Genomic DNA, 12,377 nt, shown 5'->3' with positions numbered 1-12,377 from the left:
GCTACTACCAAGTGCTATTTAAGAATTTTTTGCCTCTAATTGTGAAATAATAATATTTTAAAAAAAATGATTTTCCAACACAAAAAGAAGCAACAATCTGTACCTTTTGATTAGGTACAAGACTACATAAAACTACTGTTTGCTTGGCAGATATTTTCTATCCTGCTATCAAACCCTAGCTCTGTAAGACTCCTGAATACCAATGTCTTAGCAACATACAATTCCAAAGGGTGCATTTTAAGGTACTCTAAACCAGGTTATTCAATTAAAGCTTTGACAGATGAAAGCTGCTAGTCTTTTATCTAGTTAACATAAGTATTTGGAATGATGACCTCCAACTTTGAAAATGTCTTTTAACATGTTTGCACATTCTCATTCCCAGCTCTTCTTGAAGATACAAAAAACGAACAAGAGTGGATTCTGGGTTTGAAAGGCAGCTTTACATCAGGACTTGAAAAAAAATCAAGATCTTCCAAAAAGTTAACCTGAACTTGACAAGATGGGGCAGTAAAAAAACCAAAACAGAACAAAACCAACTGAACAAAAAACCCCCATCCAGAATCCTTGTGTCATTCACCCATTCCATTAGAGTCAGGATGGGGAGGAACTGAAATAAAAGTGAAATCATTCTTGACTTTTCGGCTGAATACAGAAACAACACATTATAAGTTATCAAACTAACCATGCATTCTAGATATACATTCAAAAGAAAAGGCTGCTCACACCGGCCTTGCAACACTAAGGCAGCACAGTAGGCTCACTGTGTCATGATAAAATTGTGAAGAGGGTAAGGGTAGGAAATATAAAAGCTGAAACTGGAAGGTAACTTTTTTTTTAACTCCTAATTAGCACAGTCTTCACATTAACAAAATAGCCACCTGAAACGGGAAGTCATTCCTCACTGCTAACTCATAGTGAGATATAAATGACACACCTGTCCACTGGCGTAGATGTATTTTCAATAAAACTAATAACTTTTTCTTTCACATTCACAGATTTAGTCTTCAAGGCAACCGTCATTTTATTCACCAGAGACTTTACTCCTTTTCCATCACTTGAACCATTAGGAGAATCACCCTGTAAAAGTAACTCCTCTCAGGATTAATCATATAAAAATAACGTTATTTCATCTCTCATTTGTTAAGAAAGGAAACGGACTACAAAATAGTAATCTACTTTTTGGTACTCGGTACGTTAATTACAGCATTAAGTATTCTTTTAGAGTTCTATCAAATGACAGCAACGACATGCGTCTGAGGTGAAGTTGATCCACAAAGCAAGCTTAGCAAACCTCATTACTGAGCAGTCTGCTATGAAAATCTTGAGGGGAAGGAATTCTATTAATGACAAATTGTATCCAAATTAAGAGCTAAATTCTATGTACAACATATCAGCTGTAGAACAGATAAAATTTTGAGCTTTCCTATAAAACTGGCATACAGTTTCAGAGTAATTTATTCCCAGATTGAAGAGCCAAGAAAAGAATTTGCCATTACATACATTCTGCTGGAGAACTAATACAGCAAGTTCTTCCTCTCAAAAAGATAAAAATGTTTAGGTCGCCCCCAACTAGGCAGTGAATATAGTTTCAAATTAAACACACAACTGAAAACAATCATGGCTTGCAGTAATGCATTTTACAGAACAGAATAAGGAATATGAAGAAAAAATTCAGTACACCTGGGGCTTGCATCCCACTATACCACTTGAGCTTAAGATTCACTTACGTCAACAGAGGAGTTTATGCTACTTCTTGAGCCTGAGGTACTAGCAATCCAGTGGCCATACCCATTTTCTGGTCCTTCCACATTGATATCTGCTAAGTGCTGCTGGAGGGCTGTTAAAAGGCCATTAAAAAACCATTCAGAACTTCACTGGAATTAGTCTGTTGATGAAAATACTGTATATCCAAGACTAATCAGTAACAATTTTTGCTCCACATGATTTAACAAAACAGATAAACTCAGATACCGCTATAATCATCCCCAGCTTTTCTTTCAATAGTATGAAAGCATTTTAGTAAAGAAAACAGTTAAAATTCAGCAGCAACTAAAAATAAATCACTGCTTTGGTCCTAAAGATAGTTGTTATGACACTGCATATACTGACTAGTAATGCCTTTATACTCATAGCACAGATCTCTCCACTGCTGTAGAACCTGACTGATTCCAGCAACATAAACTTTAGAACTATGAACTCATGATTTAAGAAAACACAACAACAATTAACAGTAATTATGAAGTAGTATCTTCATACAGATCTGCAATCTATAGAGGCTAAACATCAAGAACGATAAGTTAGAAGAAAGAGGGAATTTCCCCACTTCCTGTATTAATTTTTCACCATTCAGAAATGCAGGTAAGCCATAACAGTTAACCACGAATGTGCAAGTACACAGCGTTGACAAGTGAGACCTATTTCCTATTAATTTAGCTGATTTCTAGCCAAAGCCTAATAAAAATATTAATGGCATTAAGATGCCAAGTTTTCTCAAGGCAAAGCTCATTATTAACAAGCTTACCCATAAATCCTCCTTTGGCAATGCTTACATACTCCTTATTTTTCTGCAACAGAAAAGACATTTTTGGTTGAAGCAAAAATGTGCAGAATGAGTTTTACAAGCATGGTAATGAAGCATGGGATAATTTCATAAAAACTGTCAACTTGAGTAATGTAAAAAACAGTTGAGATTTGAAGAGGAAAATATTTTGCCATTTAGTTTCAGTGATATGTGCAGACACACTTTATTTCAGCTATTAATATCAACAGCAATTTAGTTGTACCTGTAAAAAGTGTGCTAGCACCATGTTCATATACATATCTTCTTCTTCCCTGCCACTTCCCATGAAGCAGAGATGTTCCCCACCAGCTACGGAGCCAGACTCAATAGATTGTTTTTGTGCTTCTAATAGGGATTTTACAGACTGTGCAAATTCTGATGGGTTTTGAAGCATCTGTGGAATGAACAAACAAGTGCTCTTTGACACCAACATATTGTAACAACTTATGAAAAGATACAAACTTTGAAAATGGTTATAATTTTTCAAGTACAAACAAGGCAACATCAGCACTGTACAAGATACACACACACAAAAAGCCTGACCCAGACCTCATGTTACATAAAAGAACACTGAGAACGATCCTTTTCTTCCTCACTCCACCTTGCTCTCCCCAGGAAAGAAATGCAGCTAACATTCGTTAGTTTATTTTTGCAGACACCAAATAATAGTGCAAAAAGTCTTTACAACTTTCTTAAGTTGGCAATACGACAGAAGGACTGATTTCTGTATTTACATATGCTCGACCATAACACATTGAAACTTTGCAGTTTTGAAACCCTTTAAAATACCTAGAATTTCAAGGTGCCAGTAAGGTTGTCCTCTTGGTGTCTCCCCGCTAAGCTTTTTCTCATTTATTAATCAAGATTTGGGAAAAAAATTACAATCAGGAGTACAAGGAGATAGCTGGGACTATCAGTACTCTCAAAAAGTTAAGGCTGTGGTCTCCTGAAGGCCCATTATGCATGCAAAAACAATAAGCTACTATATGAAAGAGATGGAGAAACAAAGACTTTCTAAATACAGCTTAAGTTTTAACCTGCTCTTGTGGGAAAGGCACTTATTTAAATTAATAAGGAAATATTACCCTGTAACTGAAGGGGGGGGGGGGGGGGCAAGAGAAGGGATTCTCATTATCTAGCCTTTACACTGGATTAAATGATGAACTACAAAGTAACAAGTACACAACCTAGGCATCAGTAAGTCAACCTGAATTCTAACTGGAGCTTTCCTAGAACCAAACGCTGCTGCTTTATTACATAGGTGCTAAATCTCACTACTTCCTCTAAGTCTACCTATAAACAAGATGGATTCTTAAGTGCTTTCCCCATTGCCTCTCCTTAAAATAAATTGTGTGTACTTTGCACACACAAGCATATAAAATGCACTGAAATTTCATTAATGGCTTTTCATCTCAAAGATTATTCCCTACAATGTTTTCCTGACCTTAAACTTCTAAAACCACAGATGAACCTGGTGACATTCAGCCAGCATGGTTCATGAAGGATCCTACCCATACTAACTGACACACACCACAGGAGTTAATTCCAATATGCAATTTAAACACATACCAACTACTCACATCCAATTTAAGAATTGTCTTCATGGACTTTTTCATATAATACTAGGTTTTTAAACTGTTTACTAATTTGTAATGCTTATTTCTATTTTGTTGAATATCATGTTCAATTAAGGCTAGCAGAACACCCACGTGCCATGGGGAAAGTTTTTTCCTATGTAATTTTTGATCTAGGTTAAAACCCAGAATGACAATCATTTAGGTTGGAAAAGACCCTTAAGATCACTGAGTCCAACTGTAAACATAACACTCTTCACCACTAAGCCACGTCCCTAAGTGCCATGTCTACAAGTCCTTTAAAAACCTCCACGTCCCTGGGCAGCCTGTTCCAGTGCTTGATAACCCTTTCGGTGAAGATTTTTTTCCTAATATCTAATATAAACCTCCCCTGGTGCAACTTGAAGCTATTTCCTCTTGTCCTATTGCTTGCTACTTGGGAGAATGGACCGACACCCATCGCGCTACAACCTCCTTTCAGGGAGTTGTAGAGAACGATAAGGTCTCCCCCTCAGCCTCCTTTTGTTTCCTATATAATTATACTTGTGCAAATAACACTGAATAATACATCATTTTAATTAGAGAGGTAAAGATAATAGATGCAGGACTGAGCTTCTTAAGTAAGAAAGGTAAAAAAGCCTTTGTTGAGGTATATACATGGAAATAATTTCATGCAGCATTCATAGACTGCTTGAAGTGAAATACTAGGAGGTTAATCTGGAAGTGAAGAATACATCAGCTGAAGTGATTTAGGGAAAAAAGGACAGAGAAAAATATGATTTGAATATTCAGTTAGGAATTCATAATCAAATGGAAACTACAGCAAAATCTTTAATGAAGTAATTAGTCTATAGTACATCTCAGTCTCAAAATTAATGCATTTCCTCTCTCATATTGTGCTGCAAAAGTTTTAAAGGAGCAACCAAATCCTTTTCAAGACTTATGCTCCTTACCAGCAGGCTGTAGTAACACTGGCTGGGAAAAAAAGCTACTTGTTAAAATTAATGACAACTTGCGTTAGAAATTATGATGCTGAAAAGAGGTTTCTCCTCTAAGCAACGTCTAGACTTTAGCCAGTTCTAAGCAAAGAACAGGAAGTCTGGAAATCCAAATTCTAATGTCATTAAGGATTAAACTTCTCAGTAAAATGATGGTTCCCCCAATCTTGTTTAGAGAAGCTAACTTTTGAAACCTCATCATATAGCTAGACACTGCAATCCACAGACTAGAGTATAAACTAAGGATAATTTATTTTTCAAGACAGACATTTCTCTCTCCTTCTATTTAACTTAGGATTCAAAAATCAGTAAAGAAACAAAAAGCATACGAACCAAATCTGAGTCTAAATGAAATGCTGTTGATAAATGCCCAGCATTGTATTGCTCTGCAGGACGACAATCTACTACAAAGAACCTTACTCCTTCCTGAAAGAGAAAGATTTTGTCTGTTAAAATTTTTTCAATCGTGTAATCATTAATGGGAAAGTATGTCATTCAACTATATTTTAATACTAATTCCAATACTACAGGAAACCCTCAAAGGGGCCAGCAGCTATTGGAAAAAATCTTACTTCATTTGATTAACCTGAACTTCTACAGTTACAGACCAAACAGTACTCTAATAGTGATTAGCGATTAATATATCAGCTTGTGCATCGGAAAGGACTGCCCAAGTGCAATGCAAACAGTGTAATTATTTCACTTCTACTAAGAAGAAATATAGTGGGTATGAGGGCACACATCAACAAGACGTCAGACGTGGCAACTCAAGTCCCAATCCATCTGTTCATTACTACTCAGCACAGCATATAATGATAGCTTTATATCCCACCAACTTAAACCAGATATAAACAGATGCTTAACTTTACTTGGACTAAGGAAAAAGGTATGCATGATGAAACTGGGGCCTGGAAACTGCTACAAAAAGCCAGTAGTCAATAAGAAACACTATAATCTACCCACACTGTTATCCATATATTGGTCTTAAATACTGAAGTCCTTGCATCTAAGTTGGCTGTAATTAACTACTAGAGAAATAGGTTGAATCTTTTTTTTTTGTTTAAATCTTTCATTGACAAAAGAGGTATTTCATAATGGCATTCTTCTCAAAGGTACTGAGTAGCGGGTTTTAAATTTTCCTCTACAATAGCTACATTTGGGAAGGAATTCAAATTAGTGAGGTATTACTTTAAGCTCCCACTTCTCAGATTCAAATCAACTGCATTAAGCTCCCCTGTGATGTAGCTCTAGTTGCTACAGCACAAATGCGTTGCAGTCAGCAGATCATTTACAAGAGCTTCAAGACAAGAATACTTTTTCCTGAAATAACAAATATTCATCTGTGTTGTTAGCACTTTTTTTTTTTAATACACAAAGTAGTAAGTGATTCTTTTCCTTTTCTATAAAATTGGGGGGCAGGGAGGAAGAGTAATTCACTATACTGACTCCTTGTTGCTGATTTGCTTGAAGAATCTCAGACACAGAAACTGCTAGACAGAGAGCCTGGCTCAAGTCTGTGTCGTCATCTTTGAGGCCCAGCAAGCTGCTGCCAAAAAGACTGTGGTTGTCCTAATAAGGCAAGACAGAAAAAAAAAAGTTAACTGAAGCCATTGTCTTTAGATGCGAAGGCTTAAAGTAAAACTACATCCATGATGTCACAAACATTTAAGCCTGATACGCTTGCATCTTGTCCGCATAGTCATCAAAATTTTTGACCAACTGAAATTCTTTCTGAAAGGCCTGAACTTCCATTACAAACACACTTGTTCACCACTCTGACCATGCCAACATGATGAAATATAAGGTTTTTTGTTTTGGTTTGGTTCCACCCCACCCTGCCACCAAATTTCACACAGCTGTCTACACACATCAGAGAAAGTACATACAAGCCAAAGGCAATGACTACCAATGACTTTAATTTCATGAATTCACTGAAGTCAGATATCTTGAGTAAGGAAGAACTGCAAGAACAGTGCAGATGATGACAGCTTTATCTCTACTAACTGGCTTTTTCCTGTTTGCTGTTGCAAGTACAGCTAGGACTGCTGTGCAGCCTACTACAATGCAATTATGTCAGTATGGCATTTTTGCTTCAATTCTTATGAGAACCTGTTTTGCAAAAGAAGGTCATCAGTCATGAAGTGAGAATATTGCAGGGAAGTTTCTCTAACATGTTTCACCTGAACTTCTTATCTTTCAAAGATCTAACAGTAAATACCACCAAGAGTAACAACATGAAAAAATTGTTTTAAGATATCACAATGAAATATTCAAAGTTACTGGCAGCAGGAGCTTAAACAGTTACTAAAAAGAAGAGAATTCCAAAATTACCTTCCTGAAAGAAGCTGGAGTTTTGCTACAGTAATATTGTGCCAAAGAGAAGAGATCTTCTATATCCTCTAAATCGAGATTGGCTGGTGAAGTTTCTAAGAATTCTGAGATATACAAACAACGTAAGTGCCTCATTATTTCAGATGTAGAAAAGCACCACCATACATAATTTCACGTCATAAAATAACTTATTTTTAATAAGGCATAACACAATTAAGTTTACTGATTAAACATAAATGTTGATTCACACTCCAGGTGGAGAGAGAAGATACAGGAAATACTCCTTATCCATAGGAAACCTATGCTATATGCTAGAAGTTCAAACCTTCTACGCAAAATATTTTTTTACTGCACTCTTACCTCTTTATAGTTTTAGCTTTCAGAGCTGCCTTTTCTAAAGAGGGCTGACCAAGAGAATCCTCTAAAACAGAGTACTTGATTAAGTAGCAGTATTATATGTACAGGATGGTACAAGGGTGTAGTTCTGCAGTATATGGCAAAGACACAAAATTCCGAGCACCCTCATTTTTAACTACTAGGAGATTATTAATTGTATTGTATTATGCCATGTAAAAAAAATTACAAAGGCAATGAATTAGGCTCAAATCAAGTGCATACAAAGATAATAATCAGGAAAATGCAACAAGTGCAGTAGATTCAAAGAAGGATTGGAAAGCTGCTGCTCTGGGCTTAGAAACATGGTGATTGTTTCAAGTACTCCAAACTGAAGCATAAAACTAGGTGTGGGAGCGCTAAAAGGAACCACAAGAAAAGAATGTTAAGGACAGGGTAAATGTGCTGCAGCAAAAGAACAGTAAGAAAGGAATTAGTGGCTGAGGGGATTCATTAATGAGAAAGTCACAGGGAAATAAATAATTCAGTTATTTAGTAATTAAATAATCAATAGGGATTATACTGTATGGTAAATATTTCACTAGCAGCTATGTAAGAAGAGTACTTACTTATCATTTCTTCTTTATCTGATTCTTGTGCTAAGATAACGTCTCTGAAAACAGTAAAGTCACAGGCATAGATTAAGTCAGTAAAACCAAAATGAAACAAAAGTGGATTAAAACTGTGTCAGCAAGGAATGTCCCAAAGAATTAACTATACACTTACTTTGCATTCACAAGGATGATTAACATTAAGAAATAAATAAAGAACGGATCTGCTTGCTGTAGATATCCATCCCATATTGCCTGAGTGACTTCATCTGAACAGTAATATGAGAAGAGGCTTCCAAGCTAAAAATTTGGAAAATAGTGTGAGAAAAAGCAATAACCAGGAACAATCTCATCAGGATAACATTTTTAACAGAGATACAAGATATCTAAAAGAAAATAAAAACTACAAAATTCTGTTAAAACATACACTTGTGCCATGTATTGAAGGATGATTCCACCCTCAAAAACAATTTTTGTGGAAACAGTGCAGTAATGCTACAGATTATCTGTGATTAGATATGCCCAGTGTGAAGGCAAACTCAGCTGTACATTGTCCGCCTTGCAAATTCAATCAGAGATAACACACAGGCTGGAATACTGTTTAGCTCATAGCCACTGCTAAATACCAATTATACCAACAAGACAAAAACAAAAGAATGTATTTACTCAACTAGCTTAGCAAATAGGACTTTGAAAGGATCCTGTAAACAACATTCTTTTTATTTTTCACAGTAGAACCAAGCTAATTGAACATGGTTGCACATTAGTTTGACAACATCACTTACTTAACATTACATGATGATGCTTTATGGCTGCATAATTAAACATTTGCAAGCAACAGAAAATTTTCATTATCATTTAACAAACTGTCTGCCTGTTCCCATGTTCCTGTTTAAAAATACATCCTCTCTGATATACAAAGTTCAAAGTGGATAAAGGAAGATATAGGAACTTCTTTTTGCACATACGAGATAATATTTGCAATCCCACCTAACTCAAGTGCATACCAGCTGGCCTCATTGGGGTCTTACTAAACTTGCTGATGCATACAAATTCTGTATCAACACAGCTACAGCTCTCAAAAGCTCAGTATCTGGTTTTAAGCACTATCATAGAATATTTCAACACTTCCTAGTAAACTTTCGTAACAGATGGTAAGAACATCTATTCAACTCTGAGTCAAATGCAACTGAAGACAAAACATCCCTGAACAATGAGGCAATGCCAGGTCTCTGAATGTTGCTTATGTATTTCTAGGCATTAGAAATACCTCTATACAGAATAAGTTTTTTGATAGATAAAACAAGGAATTTGAATGTAATCTCATAATAGAAAAAAAATCTGAAGCCTCATTTTTATAAGATTGTACACCAGAAAGCGTGACATTCAGGACTGGCAGCCACACTCACTCATTTCCCTACCTCCTTTCAAAGGAAAGATTTTTTTCCTAATGAATAACTGAACTTTTAATAAACAACTTCAAAGAAGTTTGTGTTTACTAAGGAAAATTATATATTAAAAAAGGGAGATTCAGTAGTAAAAAAAGACCTGATAGCCCTTTTGAAGGCTGATGACTGGCAAAAGGCAGACTTTGAGAATATGGAAATTCTTCCTGGACACATTTCAACATGAAAATTGGTAGCAGCCTAAAAATATTATCTTTAAAAAAACCCAAACAAATACAGACCTCACAGTTTAATAATTCATTTCAGTCCTATTTCTTTAACTGAAAGTAATGGAGTTACAAAAAATTTCACAAAGTCAACGGGTATAAAAGAAGAGTCTAGAAGAGGTAATGGGTCATAAAGTCTTCTTTATTAATTTACAGACTTTGCCTCTGCAAGCATTGTATCATGATTTTCTATCGCATATACTAAGTAGCACTGAAATATGAGAATTTTGCTGCTTTATGTTGTAGTCCTGCTACACAAATTTAAAAAAAAAAAAAAAAAAGACTGAGGTAAGCGTCTTTATAACTACCCCGAACTCAAGGCAGTTTTGAAGTTAAGGTGAGGAGCAAATGACCAGTTCTTGAAGAGCTGTAAAATATATGTGCCTAAATTCTAAAAGGCATTGCACCATATGATGCAGTCAGATATATCTATTAGCATGGAGGTTTTTCAAATGATTAGTAATTTGACTTTAAAAGACCCGTTAGACTGATGTTTATCTATACCTACAACCATACAGCTGCCCACTATAAAAACATCATGGCTTCTTACTTTGAGTACATAATTTGCTCTCTTTCTTACTTATTTCAAGTAGTTCCTAACATCAGTGGCTCAATTAACATCCAATACAATACAAACGTGACATTAATAAGATCTTGTATCTTATGTTAAATAACCAAAGACAAAAACCCCACACTATATTAAAATATGCAATTTATTTCCATATATGCAGTTCTAATCTCTTGTACTACTCTTCCATAAACTGGCAACATGTACTTAAATTTTAACAAAAATTTATTTTTCATTATGTTTCCCTACTTTCACTTTATTACCCAGTTGAGTGCATATGAGTCTGGAGTCATCTTCTTAGTATCAAGAAAGGAGCAGAGTTCAGGCTCATGGTACTGAAGCAGCAGTCTAAATAGATGAAATGGTCTTCCCTTCATAGAACAGTCCCTAAAAAGTAGTAGTGAAAATAATCATAAATCCCCCTGTAATATTTCAGTTGTCAGACTTACAGTAGCAATTCTTTGTTAGTTGTGATTATGTAATTTTCTATATTGTTTTTTTTAATTCACAGGGACTGATCATGAAGCCAGCTTGCCTCAAGAGTTAAAAAAAACCCCACCCAAATCAACAAAAAACCCGCAAACACTGAAACCACCACTATATTAATAAGGCAGGAGAAAGAATGAAACACTGCCAATACTTGATAGAGTATATAATACAGAAGTATTTAAAACAGATTTAAATATCAAAACAAGGCTACCACAGTATCAATGTTATTAACTAATAATAGAATAAAAAAATATAAATCATTCTAATATTGCAGCCAAAGAAAATTTAAAAACTTAAATAAACTTATGTGAAACTTGAGTCAGATCTCCAAACAATTATTGGCCTAACTTTCTTAAACAAGGGTATGTCTATGGTGGTGAAATGGAAATATTCACAGCAAATCGTATGTGGGGATTCTTTTTTGAAATTATCAAAAGAAATCTGACTTCCCATTAAGTTAACAAGACAAAAAGTGTAAAAAGAAGAAAAATATTCTATTTGTTACTTTAGCATAAGAATGTAGACTTGCAAATTACTTTGAATGGTTGATATGGTCAATTACTCCAGCCAGTCATTCTTTACCACCTTTTTGACATTAAGAATGGATATATACCTAAAAATAACTTTAAAAAGAATCTTTCCACATTTCTACTGACAGTGTAACAGCCTTGTTTAGAAATTTTTAACTGTTTTGCTCAGTGATTTTTTACTTCTGTTACCTATAATAATAATCAACACTTTATAAATATCCAGTTTAAAAAAAAAAAAAAAAACAAAAACCAAACCATACAACAAAAAAAAACCCAAACAACCAACCACACAAAATCAGCCCCTCAAAAAAACACCTATCAAGAACTGTGAGTTCCTGTACCTATCCATTATGTCCTAGGCTAGAAGCCCCATGGCGGCAGCAGGCTCAGCCATTAGGACTGGTAAAAACCAAAAGTAAGTAAAAACAAATAAAAAAAGGTTTAGCTAAACAGAAATAAATTGCCCTGGAAACTACATTTTACTTCAGGAGAGGATGGTTTGCTGTTGTTGTTTTTGTTTTGTGGTTTTTTTTTGGTTTTGTGTTAGAGGTAACATTGCTGTAATGTAAGCAGATGTAATGCACTTTCCTCACCTGGTCCCTGGGATGAGACACACTTCTATTATCCACTTGCAGCTTTTTAATTAGTTTACTACATTACAAGCTCTCAAACAAATCATTGTCTACTCGATTGTAGACCATCTACTGAGAT

At 35.2% G+C, this 12,377-nt stretch overlaps 1 protein-coding gene across 4 annotated transcripts in view; it reads right to left on the bottom strand.

Annotated features, from left to right (window-relative positions):
• Nucleotides 1-12,377, bottom strand: part of TBC1D23 (TBC1 domain family member 23) — a 38,995-nt gene that overhangs the window by 13,533 nt on the left and 13,085 nt on the right. For all 4 annotated transcript variants that reach the window (XM_075766732.1, XM_075766748.1, XM_075766739.1 and 1 more), the window contains 10 exons: nt 10,911-11,034; nt 8,583-8,707; nt 8,426-8,469; nt 7,464-7,567; nt 6,579-6,701; nt 5,466-5,558; nt 2,784-2,954; nt 2,522-2,564; nt 1,728-1,837; nt 935-1,077 (listed from right to left, as the gene is read on the bottom strand). In XM_075766732.1, the coding sequence (XP_075622847.1) occupies nt 935-1,077; nt 1,728-1,837; nt 2,522-2,564; nt 2,784-2,954; nt 5,466-5,558; nt 6,579-6,701; nt 7,464-7,567; nt 8,426-8,469; nt 8,583-8,707; nt 10,911-11,034 (1,080 nt within the window). The remainder of the gene's footprint in view (nt 1-934; nt 1,078-1,727; nt 1,838-2,521; nt 2,565-2,783; nt 2,955-5,465; nt 5,559-6,578; nt 6,702-7,463; nt 7,568-8,425; nt 8,470-8,582; nt 8,708-10,910; nt 11,035-12,377) is intronic.

Source organism: Balearica regulorum, chromosome 1, assembly GCF_011004875.1.
Source record: "Balearica regulorum gibbericeps isolate bBalReg1 chromosome 1, bBalReg1.pri, whole genome shotgun sequence".
NCBI classification, from domain to species: domain Eukaryota; kingdom Metazoa; phylum Chordata; class Aves; order Gruiformes; family Gruidae; genus Balearica; species Balearica regulorum.
Note: the sequence above shows the minus strand (reverse complement) of the source record. Positions and strands in the feature narration are given on the sequence as shown.